At 35.7% G+C, this 13,488-nt stretch overlaps 1 protein-coding gene across 2 annotated transcripts; it reads left to right on the forward strand.

Annotated features, from left to right (window-relative positions):
* The first annotated feature begins 4,347 nt into the window (after nt 1-4,347).
* On the forward strand, nt 4,348-12,555 carry LOC111389137 (AUGMIN subunit 6-like). Of its 2 annotated transcripts, none has more exons than XM_023014009.1 (13): nt 4,348-4,742; nt 4,854-4,910; nt 5,004-5,098; nt 5,929-6,079; nt 6,753-6,878; nt 6,990-7,146; nt 8,365-8,425; nt 8,508-8,802; nt 9,699-9,824; nt 10,048-10,209; nt 10,372-10,567; nt 10,686-11,162; nt 11,990-12,555. In XM_023014009.1, the coding sequence occupies exons 1-13, from the start codon at nt 4,527-4,529 to the stop codon at nt 12,028-12,030; spliced, it is 2,160 nt and encodes a 719-aa protein (XP_022869777.1). In that variant the 5' UTR covers nt 4,348-4,526; the 3' UTR covers nt 12,031-12,555. The 2 variants fall into 2 exon arrangements, with proteins under 2 accessions (XP_022869777.1, XP_022869776.1); XM_023014008.1 differs by having other exon boundaries at nt 4,351-4,742; nt 10,318-10,567.
* The last annotated feature ends 933 nt before the right edge of the window (nt 12,556-13,488 follow it).

Consider the following 13,488-nt stretch of genomic DNA (forward strand, 5'->3'; position numbering starts at 1 on the left):
CCTTGACGACAATTTAGTCATGTGGCTGCATTGGTTCGACGTTCGTAAAACCACTTCTGCATTGTTTTACGAATGTGCTCGACCAAACACGTGATTGGCAACAAACGAGCATGTCTCAGCATTGAGTTCAATGATTTTGCGTTGTTGTTTGTCATAATGTTGTATCGGTCACCCACGAATAGTGCTCATGACCAGAATGAAAAATCGGCTTTCTCCAAATACCTGTAACATCTTTCACTGACCCTACGAATCTGTCTTATTAGTCATTCGAACTCTTCGATTCGATAAGTTGTAGCAGCTCGTTTGAACAGGAATATTGAACTTACGTTAAAGTGCCGCTGAATTAGGTTCTTCTCCACATGCCACATACAACAACAATGACGAGACAAAGGAAATAAATGAGTAATAGCTCTTACGATACTTCTTTTCCTGTCCGAAATAAATATAAGTTCATCTGAGTCGCCTATAAGATCTTTCAAGTTAGACATAAACCACATCCAAGATCAGTTAGTTTCGAAAACCACAATCCCCCACGCTAAGGGATAAATCTGTTTGTTGGCATCTTGGGCAGTTGCCAGTAAAATTGTACTCTTATATGGACCTTTCAAGTGACTACCGTCAACGCAAACAACGGGCCTCAAGTACTGCATGTAACCACGAATGCTTGCACCAAAAGCTAGGAAGAAGTAATGGAATCTATCGCGCGAATCAAGTTCGATGTGGGTTACTGTCCCTGGGTTATTCTCACCTAGTACGTGACAGTATGAAGATAGTTTCTGAAAACTGTCCTCCGGTGTCCCATGCAGCATATGTAAAGCGGCCACCTTCCCCCTACGTGCCTTGCTGTAACTTATTTGGACATCGAGTTCACGTTCCATGTCACGTGCAATAGTGCTCGGATCATACAATCGGTTCGGATTATCCAATTTTTCCAAAATATGCTCTGCAATTACAAAACTCGTCACATGTTGATGCGTATTACTATGAAAATCGATGGAACATGTGTGCACATTATTGAATTTACGGATCACAAAGATTGCAGACTGCTTCATAGTAGAAGCACATAACATCCACTTGCAACTGCTGTCGGTGCATACAATGGTTAACATCTTCATGCTTGACCGGCTCACCCGAAATTGGAACTTGTCTTTCAAAGCAAGTGCACGAATTTTCGAGTACAACTCTTTCTTGCTGAAGAATATTTCCTTTTCGGCAGGATCGGATGTAGTCACAGTTCTCATAAATTCATATCCATCCGAATCGTTGGAATGTGACAAAGAGTGCTCGTCGTCGACGTCAACAGAATTAGCAGCCTCTAAACTAGGTGATGGGTTATCCAAGTTCTCATCTAATGGTGTAGTCCCGTTATCATACTCATGTGTTTCAAGTGCATTATTGTTTGAGACACTATGCATTCGATTCACCAAATCATGTTCCACGTTTTGCAGAACATCTACCGCGGCAAACGAAAGATCTTGAAAATTTGCATCCCTTCCCATGTCAACACTTAGGAGATCGGATTCCAAAATAGTAACGCAGATAGCACTTTCCTTATGCACTGATACATACCAATTTAAGTCTTCATTGTCGCATATTTCAGTCGGAGGTATATTCAAGTTAGGGACTTTAAACTTCAATTCAATTTGAGCGTGGGGATCAAGAATACCAAGTTTCTCCTTCAACCTTAATATAAGTTCGGCTACGGTAATACTTGTTAGCACCAGAATGGAAGTAGTTTTGTCCCCTCTCCACTTCCATTCGTCATCCGCATGAACAAAATTTTCCCCATGCGACACGATGAATCTCAAATGATTATTCATACCTGAAATGTTGGGATTGCAATGGTAACAATTCAGAATCAATATGTTGGCATTTAATAGCATGAAAGTCGCACTTCATAATACGTAAATCAATACAATAACAAAAGGTCAAATCAAGGGTTTGTATCGTTTTGAAGTATCCAAATTAAAAGTAAAATTGTATAACTCGACAGTTTCAAAATGTCAGGTTCGACATCTCAAACGTCTAACCCGACGATTTGTAAATGTCGAACTCGACAGCTTAATTGTCGAGAATGTCGGGAAGCAGACGACAGTGAATTTCTCAGATTTCTTCAACACATCATATTAAGTGTGGTCATTATTATTCACCTACCAAATGACAAAATGAAAATGGCATATTGGCCTTGTCATTAAAGAGACCTTAATGGTGGTAATGGAAGAAATTACTCAATGGTGATAATGACATTTTATTAAGGATTCAAAAAAATCAAATAAATGAATGCATAATATTTTCAAATTAGTTTCAAATAAATATGCACATGTTGTATTTAGTATGTACAAATACAAAACTATAAAAGTAAAATAAAATAATTTGTAATTGCTAACCTCTCAAACTGGATGTAGAATACAACACAAATGTCTTCTTGATCAATGAAAATAAAGAAGATGGAAAAGAGGTAGGGTTTCTTGTTTATGTTTCGTTTTCTAATTTATTTGGTAATTTTTTATTAACAAAAAATCATATTAATCAATAAAATATACATTTCTCCATGTTTTGTATATATAAATTAAACGATCACATCAAGTCAATGCTTTTCCTTCAAATCAAGCATTTAATGCTACTAGAAATGTGTGATTAAGGATAATTTGGACTTTGGACCCCAAATATATGACATTTTTGCTCACAAAAAGTGAAAATGACAATTTTTTTTAACTTTCATTTTTGGTGACATTTTTGTAAATTCCCCATTATTTAATTAGAATACACCTCTTTCTTCAAAGTGAAAAGGACAAATCATATCTAATTTCCAAAGTTTAAAACAAAGTCATGCATTTGTTACGTGTTGAAATAATTATTATTCATTGAAATTTCATGTTGGATAAATTGTTTTTCACTAGAACTCCATGTCAGTCAAAAAATGATCCAATTGCATGCCAATATATCCTTGCATATTCGCACCTCGATTGTCGAGGTACAATCGAAAGTGTAAGATGTTTCGATCGTTGAAACGATAGATGTTTTGATCTTCGAAGCGTCATTCAACAATAAAGCACGCATAATCATAACGATAGGTTAAAAACACAACTTAAGGTGCGGGCCACCAAAAGGTTAAAAGGCCTTGGATTTAGCCTAGCCATAAGCAAAAATGTTAGTGCGAAAATATTATACAATCAATGCATAACTTCGTTGCCAATTCATGGAAAAAAATGAAAAGAAAAAGTGCACATAATTTGTTTTCAGAAGTGTCACAAAAGCAAAGATTCAAACAAAAAATTGAAAATTTAATTTAATCGTGACTTTCAACACAATAAAAATGATAAAAAAATTCCTAAAAGTGTCCCTAAAAGGCATCATTTGCAAAACTAAAATGGATGAAGAATCTAGAATCCAGACTTTCACTCTTTAAAAAAGTCATATCGGATCAAGGCCAAGTTACGATCCTCTTTGAAATCTTAACATTCTCAATTTGATGGGGCAATTTTAGACTAAAATAAACGTTGGAAACTCCATATTTCTTCTTTTCACAAAACCTTTGGCTCCTATAAACCCCAAAAAAAATCCAGAAAAGGGACAAAACCTTAACAAAATTTCGCCAAGAAACTTCACTTGACTTTTCAAAAATATTTTCTTTTCTTAACGTCAACACACTCAAAATATTCAAATCAAAATATCTTACTCATACATGTCTAGTGGAAAAAGGGGATCAAAATTTTCATCAATTAGAAGTGAGGGAATCTCTTGAGTAAAATAGCTTCTAGTAAGTTATCCGTAGACGGAGGTTTGCTTTCTATTTTTTTCTCCTGCTGTTTGCTACTCCGATTCTTCTCTTTGATCATGTCCTTGCTTCTCAAAGAAGGGACCTATTTATGCCTAAATCACGAATAAATGAAAGTTTCATTATAGGACATTTTCAATTGTAGCCATTTTCTTATTACGACTAAATTCCAACACTTCATATAAAATAAAGCCCTATTAGTTACATATTATTTAAAATCCATTTTTTTTAAAACTTATTTTTAACTACACATTTTATCAATAAAATGAAATTGTATTTATAACAATATTTTTTTCTTCATTTAATTACACATTTTCCTAGTAAAATCATTTTACAAAAAATCTACTTCAAACGTATACCCGAATTAAAAAATTGTTTAAAAAGAAATAAAAAATAAAAAGAACAAACAATGGCAATACCGGCCGGGTGCCAAAGCTGGCCGGCAAATAAGTGAAGCGGCGCACGTTAGAGACAACCCCTCTCACCCACGGAACATTTCAAAATTTTCCAAACGTGATTCCGTCATCCCGCCGGGTCCCACCTAACTTTACAAAAATCTCAATTTCAACCCCAAATTCAAAATTACACCCAAATTAGAGTCCCTTTCGCAAATTATTCAATCTTCAAGGGCTCATCATTTCAAAGATTACACAAGTATGCCTTCAAAGTGAAACCAGAACAAAGATCAATTCGAAAACAAACCCACCCGAATTTTACGCGCAGCGAGGGAGGAGAGTGCGTGTGTGTGATGACGATGGATAGGGAGAAAGAAAGAGAGATAGAGCTGGAGAGTGCGATGTACACGAATTGCTTGTTACTTGGTTTGGATCCGGCCATAATCGGGATTGGGTCGAACAACGGGACTCCTCGGGTTGGACTATTCCGTCATTCCAACCCGAAATTAGGCGAACAGCTTCTATACTTCATCCTGTCCTCTCTCCGTGGCCCCATTCAATCCGCCAAAGTACACTTGCGATTTTTATAGATTCAGATTTCTACACGTATAATATGTTGTTTTTGAGGGTTTTATGTGTTTCGTTTTATTGAAAAGTCTTTCGGCATTTGGATCTTACAGGACTTCGACAAGGTGTGGCCGATTTTTGATTCGGCCCAGTCCCGTGATTTTCGAAAGGTAATTCTGGTCTTGACTTATTGAATTTCTCAGATGTAAATCTATATATGTAACTTGGTTGAACTAAAATTGAGTTTTAACTGGGAAACTTAGGTTGTGCAAGGGATTATTAGCGAGCTCGAATCGCAAGGGGCGTTGCCGAGGAGCAATTCGAGGGTTTCGTCACTTGCGACTTGCTGTGGACCTAGGTCTGTGTGTTAATAGTTCTGTTTACGTTTCGGTTGATTACAATGTACTTTCAGCTATTTAGACAAAATATTTTTTCCGAGATTTTGATTGAACTTCACTAGTATAGTCATGTTACTACGATCTCTTTAGAAGTTTGTCAGGCTTTTGTTATTTTGGAAGTGTCACCTTGTCACTAGTTCCAATGTGGTGAAAACAAGAACATATACTTGGATGCTAATTAAATAATCATTTAATCGACACCTAGGCAACTATCCTCAGTTATATTATTAACCTGCAATTGTGGATGTGGAGTTTTCTTCATCTATTACACTTGCTAGTACTTTCACTCTATTCTACTTATTCAGAAACAATACTGGATTTTGACAACTATTTCTGATTTTTAAACCTATTTTGCATCGCTCAAGAAATGCATTATGTGATGAAGTGTAAAAATTTATTTAGACATATTGCTTATGATATTTTCCATTTCAATGAGAGTATATACCACTAATTTACTTTTACAAGCAATAACCTTCTGGTGGGTGGTCTTCTATCACAATTCTTTTTCCAGATTGTCTTTTAGTGGTGATGTTATATTCGATATAAGTTTTGATTTTGCTCCATTTGTTTTCTTATTTGAAGGACATGGTATTCTGAAGGAACTTATTTGATTTTTCCACTTTGGAGGCATAATATTTTTGGTTTTCACCTTTCTTTATCACGTTTCTATGTGTTTTTTCCGTTTTACATATTGCTGGAACCATAACTGAATATGAAACTCTCAGCAGTTGTAGTCTAATGGCCACTTTATATACGTTAGTCCACAATAAATTTTTTGTGCTAAATGCAGATTCGTCGAACTTCTGTGGCAACTTTCATTGCATGCTTTGCGAGAGGTTCATAGGCGAACATTTGCAGCTGATTTATCATCCAACCCGCTGCCTGCTCCATTGACAGATGTAGCTTTCTCACATGCGGCTACATTACTTCCTGTAACTAAGGTAATTCTGTTTCTGATCATTTTTCCCCTTAACTGAGAGAGAAACGATTTTACTGATTATTGGACAGTTAGTGATCCACAAGCACTCCCTTTTTTGAGATATTCATGGGAGCATGCGTTCTTAGAATTCCTTGATATATTTGGAGAACTATTTTGGTTTGTATTACAAAAATAAAAAGCCGTTATCTGTTGACCATTTTGTACCTATTATTTTCATTTTTACAAATCATTATTTTCTTCTCTTGTAATGATTTCTTTTATTGTCTGTACAAAATAACTTAATTTGGTAGTGATTCTGAGTTTCTGTTTCAGTTCTGATAGTCACTGAGCATGGTCATTCAATTTTACCTTTATTTTTCGCCTAATTAGTATTGATGCTGCAATGAGTTGTCAATGGAATGGTACTGCTGATTTATGTAAATATGTGAATGAATTATGTTCTCTGCCTATCTTACATATAAGGCGAAGAGCGTTTATGCTGAGTATTAGTTTGAGCTAGTAGGTGCTAGGAGCTAGAATTAATCATCAAAGTTTGATAACAGTCCTTGATGTTTTGGTAGTGAATAAATCTAGAAAAACATTAGCCTTCTTTTTCATACATTTGCTATTTTACTTTATTAGAGTGTTCAAACAGTTATATATACCTCAGACTTTTTCAATTTATTTATTAATAGGGTAGGATAGCTCTTGAAAGAAGAAGATTTCTGAAAAATGCTGAGACAGCAGTGCAGAGACAGGCCATGTGGTCCAATTTGGCTCATGAAATGACGGCTGAGTTTCGTGGTCTATCTGCTGAAGAGGTAGATAATAATTATATTATATTGGATTATTGGAGGGCTTAACAGTTGGAATTTTTTTGCACGATTTTTTAAGTGCGAGTTTTTTCTTGCATCTATTTTTCTTCATATTAGGCGTATCTACAACAAGAGCTTGAGAAACTACATGATTTAAGAAATAAAGTGAAGTTGGAAGGTGAACACTGGGATGAGCTCGTATCTAGCTCAAGTCAGAACTCTCATATGGTTCAGAGAGCTACTCGCTTGTGGGACTCTTTGTTATCTCGCAAAAGTAAGCACAAAAACTTGCATTTCTTTTAATTTAACCCCATTTGGGATCCACTAAAATTATTTTTTGAGGAAAAATGTATTTTGGAATAGTGATTTTTTGGAGAACGTGTGGTTAAAAGATAAGGAAAAGTTTTGGATTTATGTGAAATATTATTTTATTGAAAAATGTGTGGTTGAAAAGAAGAAAGAGAAAAATGCATTTTGGAATAAAATGGAGCCCAAATAGTGGCTTAATGTTATGTCAATTTTACTTGATCTGATTCCAGTTGAATAAAAGTTTGTATCTCTTAAATCAAATGCCATTCAGGATTTCTGTTGTATACATCTAATGGCAGGCTGAAGTCTTTTACTAAAAAGAAGTGTTGTACATTAATTTCTTTGGTTATGCTATAATTTGTGCTTATTTTATTTTATTTATTTATTTATTTTTGTTTGCTTTGGCTTAGATGAAATTGAACGATATGCCTCCTTTAATAGTGTGAGGTTATTGTAATTTTGATGCACGTATCACTATTCTGACACGTTAAAATCTTTTCTTCATTTAGTTTCTCTTCCTTTAGTTGGATGTAGTTACTGGATCACTGGCAACTGGGAAAAAGTTTCCACTGGAGAAACTGCCAGGTAGTGCTGTATACATGGCTAAGTAATGGAGTATTTTTCTTCAGCTTGGACCATCAAAATTTGTTGGAGTTGAATGTCGAAATGCAAATTCTATGCGTTCGGTCCTTCCTGGTCCATCATCTTGTGACCGAAAGGAAATATCAAGCTTTCACAGAACATGATTACCTGTAGGGGATTACAATTGGTGCTCGAATGAACATATTAGGAACAATGCCAATAGTAATTGGTTTTTATTTGGGTTTTTTATTCTGTATGGTGGAAAAGACCACTTGTTCTGTTGGTATTGTCATTCGTGAATAGTTGCTGCGTTGGAAGATCTTCAAGCACTGCCTCATGTACATCTCTGACATGTCATGCCAACTGTTACCTCCATGCTGGTTTGACTGAAAATTTGAAAATTTCTCAGGCATAAGTGGTTTTTACTCTGTTTAGACCATTCTTATCTGTTTTGTTTGCAAATCTAAATGAAGCTTAGTGCATAAGTATAATTCCTGGTTATTAATATAGCAATTTCCAACTAAATTACCAATGAAAGTTATATTACGCACATGACACTGAGCGTGTTCCTTAATACATACATATATTTTTTCTTATATAGGTCAGCATGAGGTTCTTGCTTCCGGTCCAATTGAGGATCTTATAGCTCACCGCGAGCATCGGTAATGTCCTTTACATGCTTTTGGGTTTTACTAATTACCAATTGTCTTAAGTGACCAACTTATATTTGATTTCTTGTTCCAGGTATCGAATCTCCGGTTCATCTTTGTTAGCAGCAATGGATCAAAGCTCTTTAGTTCCATCTGCTAATCAACCTCCATCACACCTAGATGATGAGGAAATTGAAGGCTCGAAAGAAAATGTAAACAAAGGGAAGAACAAAAGTAAATTAGATTATTCTCATGCAGAAGGAAATGATGAAAAAATTTCCCGAGTAGATGAAAGAAGCGTGAGAGGGCAGCCAACTGTTGATATAGCAGAAGTTTTGAGGCGTTGGACGCATGCCTTGCAACGCATACATAAACAATCACTTCAATTGGTATGTTGTTTTGTGCTGATCAAGGAGTTTTGCTTCGGTCGAGAACAACTTAAATTCTGTGGGTGCTTGCTTTTATCAGTGCTCAGACTGGTGATGATCCAGTCATTCCCCCTTATCAGTAATTGTGTTCTGGAACTTTTTTTGTGGAATATAGTCAATGCCCTCTTTTGGTGGTGTGCAGGCTTAAGTTTGAAATAACGTTTGATTAGGATACATGGTGATTGGTGCAAAATGGGTGTTAAAAAATTGAGCCTTTATCTACCCACTCTTGGCTTAGAATTCTGGCCATGTGTAAATATAGTTATGGCATAGTACAGAAAAAAGCTAAGCCTGATTTATAATGTATTTGGGGTTGTCCTCTTGAATCCTTTTTCATGACTATTTGATTCAGACTGCATCTATGGAAAAGTCCAATGAAACCAAATACACTAAAGTTTATATCACGCCATCCCTTGTCCAATAATTGTTGTACCTCTTACCCATTTTACCTATTCTTTGCAAGTTACACCGACTCTTGTCCTACGTTTCATATCTAATAATCATGGTAAAATATCAAGTATATTGTTTTCTTTCTTGACCTAGATGCACATTAACATTTAATCTTTATTGGTAAAATTTACCCATATTAATGTCTCTCGCTCATGGTGCACCCATGCAACACTGTACGTTTGTAGACGTCATAATCTTGCATTTGTATAATTACAAACTGTCCCGAAATTTAACTTTTTTTAACATTTATGCTTGTGAAATATTCTTACTTGCGCTGCTGAAATGCTTCTTCAAACTTAAGCGTCGTTGATGTAAAGATTGCTCCTTGTGTATTGTAATATCATTTCTCACCTTTAAATTCATCTACAAATTGCATGCTGATCTATATCACATTATGATTTTCCTAGGCAAAAGCCAATGATGGAGAGGGTCCAGAGCTCCTACGAAGTATGCATAATGGTGGTACTGGTAGTCACGCCGAGTCTTTGGCAGCAACACTTGCTGAACATCAGCAGCACCTGGATAGTATACAGGTGAATAATGAATATATTGGCCCACTCAGTCTGTTTCCATTGATGAGGTTAGAAGGTCAATTTAATGAATGGATGTACCTTGAAACTTTCACGGAGCGTGATGAGCAAAGTTTTGAGTTAAAACCTTCTGAAGCTTTTATTCTATAACTGGATATAGTGGTGTGGCTAAGTCAAACGTCTCCTATTGAAACTTTTTTCTTATACGAGTTAGGGTCTTTTGCAGGTGCTAATAGATCAACTAAAGGATGTTGCTCCGGCCATACAGAATTCAATCTCAGAGCTTACGGAGGAAGTTAACAGTATATCGTCCCCTCTCTCCCCTGTGGGTAAACATCATGGCAGATTGAACTCGCCTATCCAGGCACAGGGCAGTGGAAGGATATTGGTATTCTCTCTTTCATTTTTATGTGAATCATTTTCTGTAGAATGCAAGTGTATGATTTGGCTGAGTTTCTCAGGTTGCTTCTCTGATTAAATTAATTGTAATGGCCAGGAAAGTGGTACTGATGATTTTGCTGAAATGACCTCAAGATTATCATCTTTGCAGCTTGAAAAAGGATCAGCTAGCCCCCCTGCTTTAAAATTGCCACCGCTGTTTAGTTCTGCACCAAATTCTTCTGGTAAAAGTGGGAACATGCAAAAACGACAGAATATACCACAAACCAACCAAGTGGAAAATATTTCTGACAAGAAGTCTTTAGAACAGCCTCTCTTAAAGAGTGATATGGATAACCCACCATATGGTTTGTGTTTATTCCGCATTTCCTATATTATACATGCATGTTTCAGTTAAGTGCTCTTTGTCTTGGAGTTTATTAATTTGATTTGTCTCTGTCTCTGTCTCTGTCTCTGTCTCTGCAGATGAAAATCAAATTTTCCTCCAAAACTTGAAGAGATCTGTTAGAGAAGCTGCTCTTTCATCTCAATCCTGCAACTTAGAGTCATCCCAAGACAGCCGTTCTGATGATAGCTCTGAGCACTTCTTTGTACCGCTTTCAGGGACTGGGTTTTCCCGTTTAGACCGAGATAAGAAGCCAAATTCACTAAAAAGTAGACAATTATTCACACCTCAAGCAGATCCTTCCTTGCTTGAGACTTGTGCTCCAAACAACCATTTTGGGAGCAAATATGATGGAATCGGCTACATGTTAAATGATTTGGATTCACTCGATGAGTTTGACGGTGTCAATGGCTTCCTCTCAGCGGTCGGTTCAAATTCTTCAGTTTCTGATCCAAACAGGTCATTTTATGACCTGGATGAAACTCAAGATCAAGTTTTCTCACCTCCTTTGCTGATGGACACATCGCTATTGGCTGATTCTTATGAAGATTTGCTAGGTATGTGGTTATGCCAAGTACTCTGATTTTTAGTCATTCATTTTCTATAATTTCATTTACTAATTGTGAATGAATTTGTTTGCTAGTTAAGGATTTTTGCACAATATTTGATGCATAATCACCTTTGATTTGCAGTTTATTGAATATTTACGGTACTCAATCGTAGTTTTATTTGATCCAGTCTATTTGAACTCTATTAGTTCTTTTTGGGCTTGGCTATTTTTTAAAAATATATCGTTGATGACTTATTGTTGGTTACTGGCTTCTTTGGACACTTTGCTTGTATACGTGCCTTCAAATGCAGAACACAGGAAATGAGCAGGTATAGTGTGGAAACCATTCTTCTCAGATGGAACCCTCTGATACTAAGATGGGGCCTCAGGTTAACATTCTTAGCTGCCTGTCAGTTAACCATGAGTTTTACTTCAGCTCTTGTGATAAGGGATTTTAAATTCTCCACCTCCTGGAGAAGAAAATGTAATAAGCCAATGATTGCAAATAATTGTCATGCTTTGATTCGTATTGCTGCATCCAGGTGCTTCCATTTTTTGGAATCTAGCTTCCTTTTTGTAGTGAAGTTGTACAGAATCAATATTTTTCCAACCTCTTCTTTCTTCTGTATTAGGTGGGTGATGAGTCAAATTGCTTAGAGTTTTTAACTCTGTTTTTTCGGTCAAATTTTAAAACTGTGTTTTCTTCTGACATGCAACTATGTTTAGCTTCTGTTCAACTTCTTTTTTCTTGTTTTCTTCTAAACCTTTTCACATCGTTACATTTTTATGATTCTCGCCATTACTTTTCTAAAATTCCATTGCATTCTGTTGCAGCTCCATTATCAGAGACTGAAACGGCTTTGATGGAACATTGATGTCAAATCGTTCTGATCAAACGTGCTGCTGTATCTCCAAAGAGTTCTCTTTGTGGAATTTATTTTCTTTTCATTCCGTAATTGGGAAATCCGCATTAACCTCCTTGCGCCGTACATATGATGTGGCACTTAACTGTTCTGTTCATTTCTGCTTTGGATGCTACTCTCTAGGTTATGGCATTGTTGTTTGTACAACAGGTACTCGGGTTTTTTTTTGTAGTGGGGGTGGGTTGCCTGGTCGGCTTGGCAGATATTGGACTTCCCATGTTTCTTGTCCTGTAAGAAAGACGAGGCTATGTGGAAGATGGGCATCTGGCCAAGTATCAAGTATCCGGTGATCAAGGTTCAATCTTTTTATCTATGCATATTTTTTACATTTGTAACGATTCATGCTGAGAAACCAATTTATTTATTACTTTCTTGTATTAAGCAGTAGAAAATGTTGTCTGATCACTGATGCATATTGGGTTGTCGAATGAGCATTTGTTTGTATCATTGCTTTTAAAAAAATCACTTTTCAGCTTTTCTCTTTTTTCGAAATACATTAGCATATTTTTGAGCTACTACTTGACCATTTGAGAACCTATAATTTCTGCATTAAAGTAAATAAGAAATTAAAAACCATTTGCAGTACTTTCTACTCATCATTTAGAGACGATTCTTTGGGACATGCCTTTTTTGTAGCCACATTTTTGGTGCAAAATTAATCTATTTTGCTGCAGTTTGAAGATTCCTTCCTTAGAAGCAATGTTTAACAGAAGATAAGCTATTCTATTATCGTTTATAAAAAGACATCAAATAACTTGTTTAAATTATATTCAGAAATTCTGTAAGTACTTGTGTTTAATGAAATTAGTTTTGATGGAAGTGAATATTTCTTACTTTGGTCTTGTTTGGTTGTAGTTGAGAAGGTACTCTTTAGTGGTCGGTTTTAGCATTTAAATTACGTTAATTCGAAATTAAGCTGGAAATAAATTTTAAATTTTGTATGGAGTTATCTAAAATGATTTTAAATTAGTTTTTTTTTTTTTCATCAGTGTGTGTGTGTCTTAAGTGTACAGGAAAATGTCGTGTCTACCTTTTCTTCCCTTTTTAACCACTCTTTGGGACCTCTTCCCTAGTTGCTTACCATGGCCCACCTAAAGAAACAATCAAACAAATGTTTCTTTTCCGTTGTTTTGGATTGCTTTTTTTTTTTTTTTTTTTTTTTTTGCTTGAAAAATCAGATATTGTATGTATATCCACATGTACACAAATGGACGTTAAAGTTTGAAGAAACCTTGTTACTGTTGTGTGTTGTTTTTTCTCACTTCAAAGTCAATCAGATATTGACTTGGTCGGTAGGATAAAATCAATCATGATAGTTACTTCAATAACTTTTCCTGTTCTTCATTCTAAAGTTTCGTGTTAGGTCCATTTGATTGCAAGAATGAAATTTGGGTTAAAAAAAACAAATTT

This window comes from Olea europaea, unplaced genomic scaffold (genome assembly GCF_002742605.1).
Source record: "Olea europaea var. sylvestris unplaced genomic scaffold, O_europaea_v1 scaffold567, whole genome shotgun sequence".
Lineage (NCBI taxonomy): Eukaryota > Viridiplantae > Streptophyta > Magnoliopsida > Lamiales > Oleaceae > Olea > Olea europaea.